The sequence below is a fragment of the Orycteropus afer genome, unplaced genomic scaffold (assembly GCF_000298275.1).
Source record: "Orycteropus afer afer isolate SDZICR_OR568_19922 unplaced genomic scaffold, OryAfe1.0 scaffold00040, whole genome shotgun sequence".
In the NCBI taxonomy this organism is placed as follows: Eukaryota; Metazoa; Chordata; class Mammalia; order Tubulidentata; family Orycteropodidae; genus Orycteropus; species Orycteropus afer.
The window spans coordinates 8,844,746-8,864,650 of record NW_006921627.1 but is presented as its reverse complement, the minus strand read 5'-3'; the positions used below and the strand labels follow the sequence as shown (position 1 = coordinate 8,864,650).

The 19,905-nt window shown below is 41.6% G+C and overlaps 1 protein-coding gene across 1 annotated transcript in view; it reads right to left on the bottom strand.

Moving 5' to 3' along the window:
* DYRK4 (dual specificity tyrosine phosphorylation regulated kinase 4) overlaps window positions 1-19,905 on the bottom strand; it is a 66,039-nt gene that overhangs the window by 7,105 nt on the left and 39,029 nt on the right. The window contains exons 3-12 of the mRNA XM_042780433.1: window positions 16,298-16,378; window positions 15,454-15,570; window positions 14,591-14,729; window positions 12,501-12,664; window positions 9,450-9,586; window positions 8,989-9,129; window positions 7,190-7,328; window positions 4,163-4,244; window positions 3,585-3,757; window positions 188-248 (exon numbers count right to left, since the gene is read on the bottom strand). Coding sequence (XP_042636367.1) covers window positions 188-248; window positions 3,585-3,757; window positions 4,163-4,244; window positions 7,190-7,328; window positions 8,989-9,129; window positions 9,450-9,586; window positions 12,501-12,664; window positions 14,591-14,729; window positions 15,454-15,570; window positions 16,298-16,378 — 1,234 coding nt within the window. The remainder of the gene's footprint in view (window positions 1-187; window positions 249-3,584; window positions 3,758-4,162; window positions 4,245-7,189; window positions 7,329-8,988; window positions 9,130-9,449; window positions 9,587-12,500; window positions 12,665-14,590; window positions 14,730-15,453; window positions 15,571-16,297; window positions 16,379-19,905) is intronic.

Genomic DNA, 19,905 nt, shown 5'->3' with positions numbered 1-19,905 from the left:
TCATACCACGTAGTACCACTTCTCAGCATTTCTTAACTTTTCTGAAAGATGCTCCTAATCATAGCTTGCCCTTCAAGATGGGACATGGGGAATACCACAAAATGGGTTTTAGGGTATGGGAGGTGTCTCCAAGGCCTCTGACACCTCATAAAACTCTATGGAAAAAAAGAAAGACCAGAGGACTTACCAAAGAATGTCTGTCTCCTGGAAGCCGTCTGAATGAAGTGGGCTGGCGGCAGGCCCAGCACCTTCAACAAGTACAATGCAGTTGGTTCATTCTTTGTGGAGTCACAGATTCAAAGACTGTTAGAGTTGGGTGGGACTTTGGTTAAACTTTGCCTTCTACAAATAAGGACTTGGGATATTAAGTGATAACATTAAGTCAGTGGCAGAACAGGCCCAGAGCCTAGTCTCTAAATTCCTAATCCAGGGTCACTTCAGTATCTTGAGAACCAACACTGGTTATGTTATTCTAACTAGATATCAGCACCAACTGGAAGCAGATCTCTTTTGGTGGCAGTCAGATGTCATTGTCAGAGCAAATAAACCAGTGTGCTACACCTGAATTTAGAATGACATACCTTAGTATGGAGCACTGGGAAAGAAGGAAAGGAAAAGGAGATGGAATCACCAGATGGACCTCAGACTATAAGACAAGATATCTTTTTGAGAAAAGCATAGCACCTACTTGTTCACCTTTCCCCACTACCAGCTATAACCACTGCCATCAAGCTGATTCTGACTTATAGTGACCCCCATTGGGTTTCCATGGTAGTAAACTTTATGGAAGTAGATTGCCCCATCATCCTTCCACATAGTGGCTGGTGGGTTTGAACCACCAACTTTCTGGTTAGCAGTCAAATAAATGCCTTAGGCACTGCGTCACCAGAGCTCCTTACCACCACCTATAGGGGTGCAGAAAGATAAATTACAGAGTCACCCTTAGTTGTGGATCACCTCTCCTTGTGGCTGGAATCCCAGCCATAATCTGTGCATGACCTGACCCTACTGCTCTTCAGTCCCATTGACACTGAAGGTCAAGAGGAAACTGAGCCAGTCCTGGGGTAGTAGGAATATAGACCCAGATCCTATACTCCCCATTCTCATTGGTATTGGAAGTGAGAATAGTTCAGGGATATACCATAAAATTATCCAGTATCAACCTTAGAAGCCATCTCTGATCCCCTCATTTTACAGAGGTCCAGAGAGAGGAAATCACTTGCCAAAGAGGTAGAGGCAGGGCTAGTGCCCAGGTATAGTGATTCCCAGGCCAGTACTCATTCCACAGTAAATACCATTTATAGATATTACCAAAATCATGTTAATATTTTATTATTAGTTTTATCTAGGAAATGAAATTACCTATAGACCTACTCCTCACTTATTGACATGGTTATGTTCCAAAGAACAGGTCATTATGCGAAAATTGGCATTATGCAAAAATGGAGGATGATCACATCAGATCACAGAAAGGAGGATGACTACATCATTGCATAACTACCAAATTATATCATTCTCACTGCCATTGAGTCAAATCTGACTCACAGCAACCCCTCCTTGGGTTTCCAAGGCAGTATCACTACGGAAGTAGATTGCCCAACCTTCCTTCCAAGGAGTGGCTGGTGGGTTTGAACCACCACCCTTCTGGTTAGCAGTCACATGCCTTAGGCACTATGCTAGCAGAGCTCCTAATTATATCATTACATAGCTACAAACCACTGAGCAACATGGCCCAGCCAAGTTGACACAACCTTAACCATAACAGTCAATGTTAATCTCACCTTACACCTTGGTGTTTGATACTGCCAGATGTAGACATGTATCATTAATGCACAAAATAGTCAAACAGTGGATTTTTTACTATTCTCTTAAATGCAAAATGTCAGATAACAAGATGTCGATAAATGAGCCATGGGTGTATTTAATGATTCTCAAATTCTCTGACTATCTGTAATTTTGAGATAAACTACAAAAGAGCTATTTGGCATGGAAAGACAGATCTTTGTTCACAGTCAAAATATCTTTGTTCATTGGGAAAAATCCTAAAATTTGAAATTTCTAAAATTTTAGGGTTATTTCCCCATTTTGTCTAAGGTAGCTCCATAACAAGATGATACTAGGTAAAAGAGTAATAGATTTAATTACAGCTCATATGATGAGTCTTGGTTAAGTTTTTTTGAGCAGCCATGACTATCATCCTCTGAGTTAAGATAGTGAATGAGTAATGACTGAACAATAAATATATTTTTATAAGTCAAGTAATTTTTAATTCTTTGTTTTCAACCAAATTGAAATCAGTTTATCGACTAGCTGGTTGTTAAAAAATTTTCTGATGGCTGATCACTATTTGGTTTTAACATAAGTTGAAAAGAGTCAAAGAATTAGGCAACATGACTAGAGCAGGCTTCCTTCCAGGGATCACGTCCGTACACCCAAAACACTGGTGTGCAATCAATCCTGAGCCTTTTCAGGTACAGGTACAAGTACAGGTACAGGTACAGGAATTAATTGGAAAAAGAGAAAATCTAGTTCCAACTATTTCTCTAAGAGCTCTATGCCCAATAAAATCAAACATTTTGTGCTTAATAATTATCAAATTATATGCACTAATGACATTTTAAAGATAACTCACAAACTTTTTTTGAACACATGGAGCTTATGGCAACCGTAAAGAAAATTAAAGATATAGTGACCGACAAAAGCTTTCAAAACATGTTGTTGTTGTTATGTGCTGTCGAGTCGGACCCGACTCATAGCGACCTCTCCTTGGGTTTCCGAGGCAGTATCACTATGGAAGTAGATTGCCCAACCTTCCTTCCGAGGAGTGGCTGGTGGGTTTGAACCGCCAGCCTTCTGGTTAGCAGTCGAGTGCCTTAGGAACTACGCTACCAGAGCTCAGATCATATTAAATTAGGAAAAAATTCCGTGGAGGAAGTAGAATGAAAATATGAGTTCAAGGAGGAAAAAAAAAAAGACCACATAAAATAAACACAAAACTGTTAAAGAAGAACTTGTTCACTTATTTTTCAGAGGATTTTGGTGTGTGTGATGTCACTATGGTTTTTAGATTCTTTGAATATATTTTAAAGAGGGGTATAACAGGTTGATTTTAAAGTGACATTATTTACAATATGCTGGAAATTACATCCTTGGCAACAATTTTTGTTGTTGTTGCATGCAGTCAAGTGGATTCTGACTCATAGTAACCCCATATGACAGAGAAGAACTGCCCCATAAGGTTTTTTATGCTGTAATCTTTATGGGAACAGATGGCCAGGTCTCTTGTGGAGCCTCTGGGTGAGTTAGAAATGCCAACCTTTTGTTAGTTAGCAGCTAAGCGGTTAACCATTGAGCCACCAGGGTTCCTTTTGAAGCTATTTAAATTGATGATAAAAATGTAAGCTCTAAACTCAACCATGTGAAAGGTGGTATATAATTTCAAAATCATTTCTTTTTAGGAAACGTCCAAGCAAAAAAATAAAGATTGTAGGCCACTGCCCTAGCCTAGTCTGATGCAGTACAACATTTGAGAGACTCAGCTGTCCTGCACATCTCAGACCCCTACAGTCAGGCACTCCCCTTACCTCCATGATGCAGGCCAACTGCTCCACTTCATTCTCCCCAGGAAACAGAGGGTAGCCTGTGTACAACTCTGCCATGATGCAGCCCAGGCTCCACATATCAATGGCCATATTGTAGGGGTGACCCAGAATCACCTCTGGGGATCGGTAGAACCGGCTTTGAATGTAGGTGTATACTGCAGGGTGGGGAAAGAGAGAAATCTCACATGGGAAAACCTCCCCCTCCCCCAGAGCACTCTTCTTCAGAATAACTTCTTAGATGAGGGTGGATGATAAATGAGGCACCCCAACACCTTCTCATCCCACTGGCTCTACAGAGACACAAGTACAACCGACCAATAGTTAAGAGTCACATTATACATTTAATCTCATCACTTTCTTACAGCAACCTGATTATTATGGAGGTGATATTATCCCCATTTTGTTGATAAAGAGCTCCAAAGTAGACAGTTTTAGAGAAGCAAATTTTTATGGCTGAGTCCAGACTAGAACACAGATAACTCCATATGTGAAGTATTTGTTTCAGTAAGGGAGAGAAATGCATAGGAAAATTCAGACAAAGGGACTGGATTGGGACCTACCTTTCTGGTGTTCATAACAACTTGATCCAAAGTCAATAACTTTAACTGAGACTTGGCCCTTTTGGTATAGCACTATATTCTCCTAGAGAGAAGAAGACAGACAGATGTCACGTTTTAATAATGTTGCACCAACTTCCAGGTAGCCTCTTTCCACATCTCCAAATTCAGTCTTCCTAACTTCATTTGTAACTCCATTTGTGGCCTGTTCCTTTTGTTTGGACCCAGTATTTATTGCTTTGCAGTGTTTCTCTTACATGTATTTTCTCTCTTTCCCTATGAAGATTATAAAAAACTGAAAACCCAAACTCACTGCCGTGGAGTCGGATCCGACTCATAGAGACCCCTCCTTGGGTTTCTGAAGCGGTATCACTATGGAAGTAGATTGGCCAATCTTTCTTCTGAGGAGTGGCTGGTGGGTTTGAACTGCCAGCCTTCTGGTTATCAGTCAAATGCCTTAGGCACGGGCTTGCTTTTATCTTCCTGGCACTTGGTTCTATGTTCTATGTCTTGCTAGCATAAGGCCTTAGAAATGTCATTGAATAAAATTTTTTGATATTCCATTAAGTACTCCTGCTGGCATACTGCTATGATGATAGGGAGCTAAAAAAAAAAAGCAATTTCATTGGGGTTTGTGACTTTTATGCTGACATTGGGGAAAATGTGAAAGCATTCAGAATGTAGAATCTAAGTTTCCAGGTATTTCAGTAGTGTCATAGATAAGAAAGGCAGAACTATGGGCTCTCCCTTCAGAGTCAGAGAGTGTGTTGGCTAGGGTAGAAGAATAAAGTTTTAATTGTGTTTTCAAGGGTCTCAACATCAGATATATCATCTACATGATCACTTACTGAGTACCTTAACATTCTAGATATGGCACAACAAGCCTGGTCTGAAGCCTCTGACACTAAAAACTAAGAAAATGCAAACTGAGTCCATAACACTTTTTCCAAAGAATGATTGTGTTAACTGAAAGAGGTTGATCAGTAAAAGTCTTAAAGAGGGCTTTCAATGAACAAAAACTTCCAGTACATCTCTGGCTCTAGCTCTGCCCACAGGAAAGATTCTTTAACTGGATGGTGCTGGTCTTCCCAACATCCTGGCAGAAATAGCTGTTCAGAGGAGGTGGGTGCATTCAATCAGTCACAGCTCATCAATACTAACCAATAAATCCATGAGAATAATAGCCTGACTCTTGAATCCACACCAAACCCTCTTCTGGTTGCATGACTTTCCATATATACTTCCCTAGAGGGACCTACATATTCTAGTCTACTTAATCATTATATTTCTCAAGGCAATCTCCTACCTGGTATTTTGACTGCCAAGTATCTTGTGAATTTGCTTGCTTAATGTTAGCACAAAGAATATGGGTGCTGGGACCCTTTGAGCTGCAAAGTTGAGGATTAGGAACTTGAATGTGGAGACTATCAGGGTACCACTACTGTTGTGAGCCTTTACCATACAGCCCCATGAGAAGATCCCTATCTTGACAATCTTGGTTATAAAAATATCCCAAATTTACTCAATGAGTTAGTTTCTAAAACTTTTTTTTTCCTAAATAATTTGGGAGTTGGGTAGAAGGGAGTGAATAAAATTAAGGGCTATTTACATATCTCTGAGGATCAATATTTCCCTCTCATTTGCAAACATTAACTCATTTAACAAGCATGTACTTATTGCCTGCCATAAACACGATCAGGTAACACGTCAGGTCCTAAGAATCTAATGATGAGAAGACATCATTCCTGACCTTGGGAGAGTTTGAAGGAAGGTTGGGCAATCTACTTCCGTAGTGATACTGCCTTGGAAACCCAAAGTGGGGTCACTATGGGTCGGATCTGACTCGACAGCATGGGTATTCCAGAGTTGTTGTTGTTGTTGTTGTTATGTGTCGTCGAGTCGGCCCCGACTCATAGCGACCCCTCCTTGGGTTTCCGAGGCAGTATCACTACGGAAGTAGGATTGCCCAACCTTCCTTCCGAGGAGTGGCTGGTGGGTTTGAACCGCCAGCCGTCTGGTTAGCAGGCAAGTGTCTTAGCCACTAGATACAGATAAATACACAAAGCAATCAGTACAATAATAGGGGTTAAGTATAAAATATTAGGAGTCCCTGGAGGTACAAATAGTTAAGTGCTTGAATACTTGCCAAAAGATTGGCAGTTCAACCCGGGTGCCTTGAAAGACAGGCCTGGTGATCTACTTCCAGAATGTCATAACCTTAGAAACTCTATGGAGCAGTTCTATTCTGCACACATGGGATGGCCATGAGTTTGACTTGAACAAACGGCAACTAGAATACTAGCAAGATACATAGGAAAGGCATATCCATTTAGGATAAACTGGTCAGAGATTTGTTGTACCCTGGAACCAATCAGAGTAGAGTGGATATAGTATGGGTTTAGAAGAGTAGAGTGATTCACCTGCCTGCATGGCACACATCTCTGCAGAGTAGACCAGGTCTTGAGGTCCCCAGATAGAAATGCTAAAGGATTTTCTCACTATGAAAGGGTAAATCCAGACTGCTAGGACTTCTTACTACACATCTCAATGCTCAAGATACTCCTTCACCCCCACTGCCATCAACACATCCCCAGGTCTTCTACAAGGAAGCCCTCAAATGTTCTTGTTCAATTATACCAAGTGTCTCTCTCTTCCCTTTCCCAGTATTTGTACCTTAGTCTTCACAGCACCTTACTTGGCTTACAAAGCATATAAGGATGTCTGATTTGGCTTTTACCTTGAAAATCCTGGCCATGGCGGCTGCCCAGTTAGCCCTGGAGAATGGAATAGGATAAGCAGTAGGAGCTCTGGTGGCATAGTGCCTAAGGGACTTGACTGCTATCCAGAAGGTTGGCGGTTCAAACCCACCAGCCACTCCTTGGAAGGAAGGCTGGGCAATCTACTTCTGTAGCGATACTTCCTTGGAAACCCAAGGAGGGGTCGCTATGAGTCGGTTCTGACTCGATGGCACATAACAACAACAATGAGGGTGGGGACCAGCCTTCATGGCAAGACCAAGATTATACTCACTGGCTTGAGATCACAGTGAATGATTTTCTCTACATAAAGCATTTGTAAGCATTTCAAAACAGCAAAGGTGAAGCGCCGTACTATTGACAGACTGAAGCCTTGAAAGCTGTTATTCTTCATCAACTCATACAAGTTGATTCTGGGAAAGATAGAGAAAATGGTGTGCATCAGTGTAAAAAGTATAATGCTGAATTTGAACCTGTAAATAATCCCATGCCATCTGGTTCCCTGTGGTGGCAGGCATGTCTGAGGCCAAGAGGCAGGGCTGTAGTGTCCAATAAACTCAACATTTCCCTGCGATTCATGATAGACCCAAGGTGAAGTTCAGCTGTGCTGGCCTCTCAAATAATTGCCTCATTTCTTACGTAGAAAGACCACTTAACTATTTTCTCAGGCATATGGATGCTAAGAAGTTGGACCAAAGTTCTGAAATATTGTATTCAGACTTTGGAATACCCTAGAAGCCCATCAGTTACTCAACTAAGTAGCTCCTCCTGCCTAGACATGATAGACAGACAGACAGAGAGACAGATAGATGATAGGTAGGTAGGTAAGGAGCTCTAGTGGCATAGTGCCTAAGGCATTTGACTGCTAACCAGAAGGTTGGCGGTTCAAACCCACCAGCCACTCTGCAGAAGGAAGACTGGGCAATCCACTTCCGTAAAGATTTACCACCTCGTAAACCCAAAGGGAGTCACTATGAGTCGGAATCGACTTGATGGCAGTGAGTTTGGTTTTTTAGCGTTTAGGTAGGTAGGCAGGTAGGCAGGCAGGCCGGCTGGCTGGCTGGCCGGCTGGCAGGTAGATAGATAGATAAATGCCACTGAGTCAATTCCAACTCATGGCAGCAGAGTTGCATCATCCTGACAATTGTCAGCATGTTTGAGTCTACAGCTGTAGTTATTGTGCTACTCTATCTCACTGAGGGTCTTCCTTGCCCTTACTAACCCTCTACTTGCCAAACATTAAGGACTATTTTAAAGAGTTCAGGTTGCTGACAGGTGAGGGAATAGGAGAGTGAGCAGACGGGGGCTGAGGCACAGTAGATAACTCCCTGCCCCATGTAACATGAGCCAGGTCGCTTGGTCCCAGCTGTTACCTTGAAGGAATGAGGGCTCACATTGGGCTTCTGAGAGCTCACCCTTGATCATTCTGTGTTGCTAAATGCATTCTAGGTTTTTGGCTTTATTTAAATTGTATCTGACTGTCTTTTCAGAGGAAAACAATTGAATTAGCATACCCTTCCAATTAGCACATCCCTTCAGTTCTAATATTCTGCTGGGCGATGCTAATCTATTTAAGTCATATTCTGATCTCTCACCAAAATATCTGCTCTGGTCCTTGTTTTCTCAAAATCAAAGTCTTTCCCATTTTGAGCAGCTAGCTGCCTACTCCTTTGAGTGTCAACTCTGCACCATGGGATTGAGAAGCCAGTGAGTGGGGGACATGGTAGCAAATCAAAGTCTTTTTCAACATATTTCAGTTAAGCTCTTGAGAGCAGTGGCCTTGTTTTGGTTATGTCACCCAGTTCAGTGCCCAGCACCTGTGCAGTACAGCATGGGTATACTGACAAGTGACAGGCATGACTGAGGATGAGGAGAGATGGGAAGAAATGGGCAGCTTTTGGTTCCAGCCTTCTTGCTTCTGGGTCTTCTACATAACTAAGTGGCTATTGAGCCCATTCTAGTCATTAAATCCTCACATCCAGAATAAATCTAGTGTTCTGACTTCAAAGTTTCAATTCTGTCACTTAAGCACCTTTTCAAAAGAAAATGAATTAAAAACAGAAAGCAGCTGACCCCAGGAGTTCAAAGGTGATACAGAGGTGATTGCGAAAGTAGAAAAAGTCCTTCATGTGCACCACATTGCAGGTATTGTCTTTGTCCTTCCTTCTGAGAGCTTCCAAAATCTTCAGCTCCACCAGGGCCTGGTGGTGAAATCTGAGGAGATTGGACAGGGGCAGGGAGGGTAAGGAACAGGGACAGAAAACACAGATGTCATGTCATACTGCAGCAGTTAGCCCATTTCCTCTGCCCCTCCCCATGATCCCAACAAGACTACCTGGGGGGTGGCAGAAAGTACTAGAAACTCTATGCCCTTGCCTCCTTTTTGCCCCATCTTGGACTCTTTTGTCAGAGAAATAAAGGAAAAGGAAGAGGAAAGTCAAAGAAAGAGTCAGAGTCAGGAGGAGATGGCATTATGAAGGGGCAAAAGTCATGCAGTCATTCCTCTATTGCCTATGCCATCCACCAAACCACACCTCTTCTTGTTCCTGATGATTTTCAGAGCCACCAACTCGTTGTTTTTGTGATCCAAGCACTTGGCCACCTGTCCAAAGGACCCTTTCCCAATCATCTCCAGAACCTCGTAGCGATAGGCAATGTGGTCATGCAGGACCTGCAGAAGTCAGGCCAAGGATGAGGAGCAGAGCTGTGGGCCTAGTGCGGCCCAGACATGGGACCCCTGGATTCCATCTTCAACTCATGGCTGATTCCTGGGGATAAATTGTCTGAACTGCACTGGGCACTGGTCAACTCCCAACCACATCTCAACATTACCACTATGATTATGCTGGAGCCCAGATGCCAGATAACCCAGATATTGCATGTCATGCCAGGAAAAGTCCCACAAACTCTGCCCCATGTCAAGTAGTGCAAAGAACATTAGATGGTCTTTGGGAAAGTCAGATTCTAGCCCCCAGCACTAATTTTCTGCATATATTGGAACCTGTAAAGTAAAAGCGTTGGATAAGGTGAAAATCTTCCATGATTCGTGAACGTAATTCGTTAACAACTCTAGTTTTGGGAAAACTGCATTTCTGACTCTAGATGTGTTCCCATCAGTCATAGAAAGGAACTCCCTTTTCTGGCCAGATATGCTTCTCCTTTTGTCTTATTCAGACTTAATCCTACCCTGGTATTAACAGTACAGATTTAGACTCTCCTCACCTAAGATAAGAAATATTTTCCAAGAACCAGAAACACCCACATCCCTCCTTGTGCTGGAAACCAGGGAGCAGACATTTATGCTAAGCCACAAGAAGTTGTACATTAAAAAGACTTTATCTAAGTGGTCTCTGTGAAGCCACTTGCCCATTCTGAGCTGGGGATCTGGATGAGATGATCCCTAAGGCCTTCCAATTCTATAAATCTCTAACTCCTAGTGTTACATCCATGAATTTGGGAGAGGTGAAGGATAAGTGTTTGTGTACAAGTCCTCAGGATATGTTTGTGATTGTTTGGTGGGGGCCTGTGAGCACAGGAGGAATCATGCCCATGATTATGTACACATACAACTTTACTGAATATGGAAGAGAGGGTTCATCTACTGGTAAAAATCTGCCAGGAGATTGCATGGAGAAAGGATGAGGAACAGGTTATGACACACCTATTGGTAAAGGTACTTGTGTGTTTCCCTAGCATTTTTACATACCTTCTACATAGCACCAGTTTGGTTGTATCATAATTATTTGTTCACATGTCATCTTTGGGACTGGTTGTGATAACCTGAGGACAAGGGCCTTGTCTCACTCATTTTTGATAGTTCCTTTTATATTTCCAGAGATGCCCAAGCATATGATATCGTTGTTCTTCTTGTTATGTGCCGTTGAGTCGGACCCGACTCATAGCGACCCCCTCCTTCGGTTTTTGAGGTGGTATCACTACAGAAGTAGATTGCCCAACCTTCCTTCTGAGGAATGGCTGGTGGGTTTGAACCTCCAGCCTTCTGGTTAGCAGTCAAGTGCCTTAGGCACTATGCTACCAGAGCTCTCATGATAATTTTTCAATGTATTCTTGTTGTTGTTATTTGCCATCGAGTCAGACCTGACTCATAGCAACCCCTCCTTGGGTTTCTGAGGTGGTATCACTACAGAAGTAGATTGTCCAACCTTCCTTCCGAGGGGGCCGGTGGGTTTGAAGTGCCAGCCTTCTGGTTAGCAGTCAAGTGCCTTAGGCACTATGCCACCAGAGCTCCTATATATAGAGGTACTGAATAAATGGCAGAATAAATGTGAAAATGTAGCTGTGTTGCTTGTTTGGGTTTTTGGCTATGTGCATTGAGTATTTATGTATGTATTTATTTATGTATGTGCATTGGAATGTAATAAGAATGGAGACCTCAGCCTGCAGAGAGCACATATGATCCCCCAAAACACAGCTCTCAAAGATTTTTGAGACTGGGGATTGAGTCCCAGTGAATTAGCTTAAAGGTAGTGCTGACACCCCTAGGGAATTTCCCAGAGAGTCTAGGCCCAGGTGAAATGGGGGCAGGAGATTAAGGATGTCTATCTGAATTGGAGGTAAAATTTTATGCTGAGGATTCATAACCAAGGACCTATTTGCCCACTGAAATTGTGTGTCTGTTCAGGGTACCTTGTCTGGAGCAAGGACCTATAGCTTTACCAGACTCCCAAATGGATCTTTGACCTTAAAATGGTTGAGAACCAGGGCTCTCAATAGCAACTATGTGCAAAAACTCTAAATGCTTGCTTCTCAAAGTGTGGTCCATGGACCAGCAGCATTGGCATCACCTAAGAACTTATTAGAAATGCAGAATGTCAGGCCCCACCCCAGACCCGCTAGGTAAGAATCTATATGTTATCAAGATCCCCAGGAGAGTCTTGTGCACAGCAAAGCTTGAGAAATACAGCCCTATGTGTTGAGAAAATCTTCCTCTTCCATGAAGCCATTAAAGATCTATCCTATCTCCTAAGGAACTAATGAAGTTGCAAGGAAATGTCCAGAGGCAGAAACTCCTGACAGCCCACAAGCCCCATGGACTAAGCATTATATAATCTGGAGGTCCTCAAAAGTGGTCCTCAAGCAAAAAGGACACCTATCACTGCCCAGATTTATCCTTCAGGCTAGGAAGTGGCACAATTCTGGGGAGGCCCTGAGGTGCAGTCAGAAGAGGAAGAGAAGGAGTTGTTGGGGTCAATCTTTGGAAAACTGAAAGTAGTCAAGGGACTGTTGTTGTTGTTGTTGTTATGTGCTGTTGAGTCAAACCTGACTCATAGCGACCCCTCCTTGGGTTTCCGAGGCGGTATCACTATGTAAGTATATTGCCCAACCTTCCTTCTGAAGGGACTAGAATGAAACAACTTATTTTATCTGTGACTATTATCCTATTTATAAACATGATATTCCTTTAGTTTAGCACCTACTAAAATCCTTCAGGACTCCTAGTTCCAGCTATATCAGCATTTTATACCAAATTCTATAAAATACCCCTCAAGTTTTTCCTTTCTAGACTGTCTTTTATACCAAAGCCCCAAGACCCCTGTGGTTACCATAAGCCACTCCCCCATCACCTTCATGTAGGAGCCATGTTCATCATCAAAACTTGTCTTGCTGAATTTCTCTGGAGCCACGTGGAGTTTCTCAGCTTCAAGTCCCAGGAACCATAGCTCTGTGTAGCCCAGGATTTCACTTTGCTCATAGGAAGAGAGCTGTTTCTTAAAAAACTTTAGGGCCTCTGCAATGCAAAAGCATTGCAGCTGTCAGTTAAGTGAGGTGATATGGGGATTTTCCCAGGGTGCAGATGATGGCATCCTTTCTGGTTCCTGAACCAGTCTTTTCCTTCTGCAACCATGTGGTTCACTAAAAACCAACCAAAAAACCTAACTCACTGCCATCGAGTCAACGAGTCAATTCCTACCCATAGCAACCTCCATTGGGTTTCCAAGGTTGTATATCTTTACAAAAGCAGACTGCCTCATCTTTCTTTGATGGAGCAGCTGGTGGGTTTGAACTGCTGACCTTTTTGTTAGCAGCTGAATGCCTTAGTCACTGCACCACTAGGATTCCTCACTAAGGACCAGGCATATTGAATTTCACAGGAAGAAAATTTAACAAGGATAAATGTTAAAGTCTTATATTTTATTTCAACAAAGTAAGAAGAAAGCACAAAAAGAAAGGCAAAATTCAGAGTTATGGTTTATAGCAGCATGGGCAAAAAAATTCAAGAGTCAATTTAGTGTCAACAATAGTATGGGGTTTACAAGGTGGGGTTTACTAAAGTTAATGTAGTAGGAGGCTACACAAACAGACACGCTATCCTGAGAGGGTTTGCAAACTTTAATGTTTTCAGGGAGCTGGTAGGTAAAATCAATGTGACTTTCAAGGCCTGGGAGACACTGCCATTCAGGTCTGCAGGTGAGCCAGTGAGTATCTCAGACTATAAGGAATGTATGTTAGTACTTTTCTATTCTTTTATAATTATAATTATAATTATTATTGAGATTTGGGTGGAAGTACTTCTCTATTCTTTACTGGCCCAATCACATCAGAGATCTGACGCTTTGGTCTGGGGGCTGTGGGGATGAAATTCACACTTTCAGAGAAGTACAGAAATAATACAAGTGTTATGGATTGTTGCAGTCATGCTGTTAAGAAATGGGAGTTTTCTTTTGTTGATAAGGTGAGTACTAAACCTAATCCTTTCTGAGTGATGTCATATAAAAAGAGAATAGTCACAGACACAGAGGGGGAGGCACCATGTGACGATGGAGACCCGTGCATCTATAAGCAGCAAAGAAATGCCAAGGATTGACAATGATCACCAGAAAGTAGAAGAGAGACCCACGAAAGAGTTGACATGGCTGAGGCCCTGATTTGGACTTTAGCTTCCAGCACTGTGAGAAAATAAATTTCTGTTCTTTAAAGGCACCTACTTTGTGGTATCTTTTGTCATTGTAGCACCAGGTAACTAAGACAACACTGTGTAGAGTGCTCAGAGGAGAGGAACCAGGATTGAGGGAGGGCTTCACTGCTTGATGTGACAAACTGCTAAAGAATTGAAGAAGGAACTACCAGGAGAAAAAAAAGACTCTGGAAGACATGACGTCTGTCTTCATATATATGAAGGGCAGGCATGTGTAAGCTGGATAAGACATGATCTTTGCCCAGAGGACAGACCCAGGGCCTAAAGATTAGTGTTGTTGTTACCAAGTGACAGAACTAGTTCCAACTCTTAGTGACTCCATGTAGCAGAGTACAATTGCCCTATAAGGCTGTAATCTTTATGGGAGCAGATCACCAAGTCTTTCTCCTTCAGAATCACTGGGTGAGTTAGAACTGCCAATCAGTCTTTCAGTTAGCAGCTGAGTGTTTAACCATTGTGTTACCAGGGCTCCATCTCAAGATAGTAGGGGGGCAGAAAAGTGCTCTGTACAAAGCAGAACTTGCTCAGAACTGAAATTAACTCCTCATGGGTAGTTACTGAGGTTGTTTAACAAGGGGAGAGAGAACCAAAGGCAAAACTGGCAGAATGCTCTGAGCACGGGATAATGTTGGCACACGATAGGTACTCTTCTTTTTAAATGTAATAGGCTATGAGTCTGTGAACTCCAACTATTCATACCCATTCCTGTTATACCCAGTCACTGCCCCAAAACCATACCTGCTGCTGTTAGAGGCACTTTGTGCTTCGTTAGTGGTTTCTCCTTTAGCTTGTGATCTTGAGTTTTAATACTGGCATGGGAAGGTAGCTCTGAAGTCTTGAGCTCAGAAACTGATACCTGACTGTGAGTTTGTTTCTCCTGTCCAGGGAAAGAGATTTGTAATAAAGGGGTATTTAGGCTTCTCCTCAGGGTTATAAACTATTTCTCTGACCATAAACACCTACATCCAGCCAGGTCTTTTCCCTTTTCCTATCTAGGGAGAAAAGTATGATTGAGACAGTGGATTTTCTTAATCTTTCTCCCAAAAGCAATATCAGATTGATGATCACACTATTCTCTGGAAGAGCCATGTAAATTACAGTATTCAGTTGGCAACCCAGTGATATCTCACTGTAGGAAGAGATGGGAATAGTTTCTTATCTCTGCTCTTGAGAAGGCCAATTCCCACATAGAAAAAGTGACTTCCCCAAAGGCACATGAACTTGAACTTACATGTGTATAATACATGTTTTGATAATTTCCCCACATATTATCTCATTTGGTCCTCACACCAAGAGGTAGGAGACATATGGGAGAACAAACATTTGGTATATGCCCACTATTTATATTTCAGACATTTCATTTCTCCCTTTCTCAATGAGTCCTCAAGACAACCCAATAAAGATCCCATTTTTCTGATAAAGAAATCAAGTCTAAGAGAAGGCCAGTGACTTATTTACTCAAGTGTGCACTCATTGTGAAGAGTAAGACCAAAACTAGAATCCAACTCTGCAGCTGATACTGTACTTTCCCCATCATCCTGGATTGCCTTTCTAAATTTGGTTCTGGGATTAAAGCAGGCTTTTCATAGCCCCATATTCACCTGATACAGCAGGGATGGCTTCAGCAAGACTTTATTGCAGATGTGTGGGAAGTTGACCATGTTCTTCTTCCCCTTGGTGTCCACAAAAGGGAGTGATGTAATGCTGGTGTTTGTGTTCTATAGAAGGAGAAATGGTGTAACTTACAGGAACCTCAGGCAAGAAGATATCTCCAGGGGGTCATTTCTTCCAGCCCCCTCCTCACAGCAAAGATAAACCTGACTCAAATCTGGACCTGAACCTATTCTAAAAGTTCTTAGAGATAAATGAAGATTCCAGGGCAGCAGAGTGGTCAAGCAGATGGGCTCTAGATTTTAATCCCTGCTCTACCACTTACTAACTGTGCACTTTAGATAGGTCACTTAGCCTCTCTTTTTAAGCCTCAATTATCTGATCTACCATGAATACAAAAGTGGGACTACCTCATAGAGCTTTTGTGAGGCAATCTATATAGGGTGTTTCATAAATGTTATCCACTATACCATCATTCCAATATCTTACCACCATAGCATGAGGAAGTCCTTCCTGTAAATCATCCTTGCTGCAACAGAAACTCTCATTTCTTCTATGCTACTTTATTGACTTGAATTACTCTTTTGGGTTCCTGACCCTTGCTTTTATTGATTTATTATTTTTTAAAATTTATGTATTTATCTTTGGTGAGGAAGAGAGTTAGTGTGACTATCAATTAATAGCTACATTTAAAATTCTGTGGCGATGAGGCATGATGATGTGGATGGATTATGTTATGTTGAGTTGACCTAAATGGCCTGTAAAAAGCTGCCCTGACCAGCCCCCCACTCTTTATTCTCTCCTAGACTAAAGGCACTAAATAGCACTTCCTACCTTATGCAAGAATCGGGTCATTCTGAGGTTCTTGACTTTAGAAGGTGGCTTCTGGGCTTGAACCAAAGGTTTACTCTCAACCTGGATCAAGTGCAAGAGAATTGAAATAATGCTTGGCATAGCTTTACCTCAAGTTATATGGATATTTATTTTGTTCCATTTTAATAAAGATACTCATGAGGTCAGCTCCCCTGACTCCAAAGCAAGGAATAGCTAAGAGAATCTCAAAGAAGTATGAATGAAAGCATAAATGAACTCCTGAAAGAACTTCCCAGCAGGGTTAATTCTTAATTGACTTGTCCTATGGCTTTTACACTCTTTCTCCATGTGAGATTCAAACAAGATTCAAACAAAATCTTATATGAAATCCTCAGACATGGCAAAAGATAAAAACAGAGCTGCTCTTGCTGAAGGTAAGATAATGCTGAAGGAACTCTTTTCACCCTTTGAATATCTCCAAAGGGGCCTTAGTGGAACCTATCAGAATATAGGAGCCCAGCCTGATACCAGTAACCTGATCTAGAGTGGGGAAGGGAAGACCAAAACACTAGAGCAGGATGTCTCTGGAAATGTTGTGTATACATCATGGAGGTAGATGAGTTAATTGTGTATAGTATATAAAGTGTTTTAATAGTTATGAATTTATTTTAGCATCCATTTGAAAAACTGTAACTACAGCACCAAACCTGCAATTTTGTGGCTATTATTATGTAGGATGAGACTAAAATTTAAGTAATAAAAATAGAGTGTGAGTACAATGTGGATATGGCAAAAATAATAAAGGTGGCAATAAAAGACTAAAGTTTGGTGAACAACAGGCTACGATTTGAATCTATGTTGTCCTCTTTGAAGTAGAAATTAGGAGTCCTCCTTCCAGCCCTCTTTTAGGGAACTAAAGACATTTATACAAAGCTGAGACCCAAATGGGCCCAGACTCACCTCTGTAAAATTCAGTGCAACTGGCCACATTGGGATAGGATCTAGGCACACCACTTCAACCTAATATCACTCAGCATCAGCCAAACACTCCACAGAGCTATAATGATGGGAATATTTAGACTAGCCAATCTTGACCTCCTAACAGGGAAGTGGTCTTTCTGCAAGGAAACTGCATACAGTATGGACCATGGCCTTGAACCAAACTACTTTGATTGGCTACAATGTGCTAAGATCATCATCATCATCATCATCATCATTAAACCATGACATGATGATGATGACTATAGGTTTTAATTCCTACTAAGCAACTTGATGTGAAGTTGAAATTCACAATGAAATTTCAGATTGCAGGATTTGCTCAGATTATCGACATTGTTTATACAGTAGACAGCCAAATCCTGTATATAGCATATTTTAGCCAATCAAATTAATTTGGTTCAAGGCCATGGCCCATACTCTATGCACTTCCCTTGCCCCAAGACCACATCCTTATCAAGAGGTCAAGACTGACTCACTCTGAGTCAAAATTGACTCAACAGTACACAAGGATGAAACAAATTGGCATTGAGCATAAACTGGGGAGACTGGACAGAAACATGTAAAGTCCATTAACAAAACACAATTCAGAATAAATGCCAAACAAAAGTCAAGTACAATAAGTGTTATCAAGTAGGAATTGTAAGTCACTGTGAATGCTGTCAGCCCAGAGGGAGTTTCAGAGCTTCTTGGAAGAGGTGGGATTTGGTGTGTGCTTTAGCTGGAAGGTTATGTGAAGCAAGAGTATCTAGGCATGTTCCAGGGATCTTTGCTGCTCATGCTCGTTTAGATGGAGCAGAGCATGGATTGTGGATCTGGGAAGTACTTGATGCTAAGCTAACTGGTCCAAAGGGCAATACAGTCTTACAGACAATAGTGAACCACTGACAGTTTGTAAGGCAGGGAGTCATTTATGCAAAGCAATGTTTCAGAAAGATTCCTCTAGCAACGGTGTGGCATAAAATAGTGCTCATGGGTATGGACTCTGGGGCCAGAGTCCTTGATTTTAAATCCCAGCTCCACAATTTTGTTGTTTGATTTGGGGCTGTTGTTATGTGGATATGGCATGTGTAACATGGGGATAATATTAAAAAAAAAAAAAAAAAAACCTCATAGGGTTTTGTAAATATTAAATGAGTTAATACATGTAAGGGACTTAAAGCAGTGCTTGCATGTGCTAAAGATATGTGTTTGCTGTCATTATTTTCTTCACCTTTCAAAGTTCATTTTCTTCATTTGTAAAATGGAGTGAATGATACAGGAAAACTATGGACTCAGAAGTGATGGAGAATGAGTGTGATAGTTTGGTACCTAAAATGGTGAAAGGAGCTGAAGATGTTTAATCTGACAAAAAAAGAAAAGAAAATTTCTAGGAAGGTGACAATTCTGATATGGTTATATATGGACACTGGAATTTAACAATTAAATAAATGGGTGACAGATGATGGGAACCAGGTTTCTTACTGTTGGAGTGAAAATTTATAGATCAGAGGAGAAAGCTAGAATGATCCAGGTGGTAATGGAGTAGAGTTGGAGACATCAATAAGAATTCATGTTTAGCTTAATATAGATACAGATGGCTACAGATAGAAATATTTACATATGTGTGTATATACACAGGTTAGTATACACTCTCAGCTGAGAGGGCCTAAAAGAAACTATTCCCCAATAGCAACAAGAACACCTAGATCTTGGTTTCTAAAACCATTCTCCAATAAAAGGCACAAAGGCTTATAGGAGAAACAGCAGATTCTAGGACTAGAGTAGGAAATATATAAGATGTGTCCAGAACATTTGTACTAACAGAAAGTGAGAAAGTACTAAGACAAAATAAAACCACATTGATGAGATATGTCAAAGGGACACATCCTATGCAGGAACAAACTGAATATAGCATATATTGGTCCCCAGAAGCCAAAGCTGGAATAATTTGAGCAAGAAAAGAAATAAAGTAGTATGGAATCATAACCCAAAGTATAAAATAAATAATCTTGAGTACCTGTTGATCTAAATAAATGACTGAAGAAATTAATAAATAAAGGAGAAAAGACAAATCTCCCATGCAGAAGAATTTCAAATAAAGTATGTAGATACTCCATCCTAAAACAGTCTGCTGGGGTCTTAAAAGCTTTAGAGAGGCCAACTAAGATGCAACTAATGGCCTCCTCTTGTCTGAAGTGAAGAGTGATGAAAATCAAAGGCATTTAGAAACCATTAGTCCAAGGATATGATGGACCTTGAGAATGGTCCCTGGCTACCAATGTCAACCACTCGGGAATGGATCAAAACTGGAGATCCTGGATAGAGTGGGAGGGAAAATGTGGAACAAAATTCAAAAACAAAATAATGACCAGAATTACTGGTTGGATGGAGTCTGGTGGGACCCCCAAGACTATGGCTCTAGAACACCCTTCAGGCCTGGGATAGGACTCACTCCCAAGGATTGGCTCTTAGCCCAGCAGCAGAAAGACTTACATGCAGAACACCCAACCCAGGGGGATGCACCCACCTACTCTATGGAGATACACCCTGCAGTGAATTGCTTGATGTGGCCCTTCTAGCCATTGTCCTCCATTCTGTGGTGTTTCGTAAATCCCATTATCCATGCCTGTTTGGGGTGGTGTGGTAGTTAA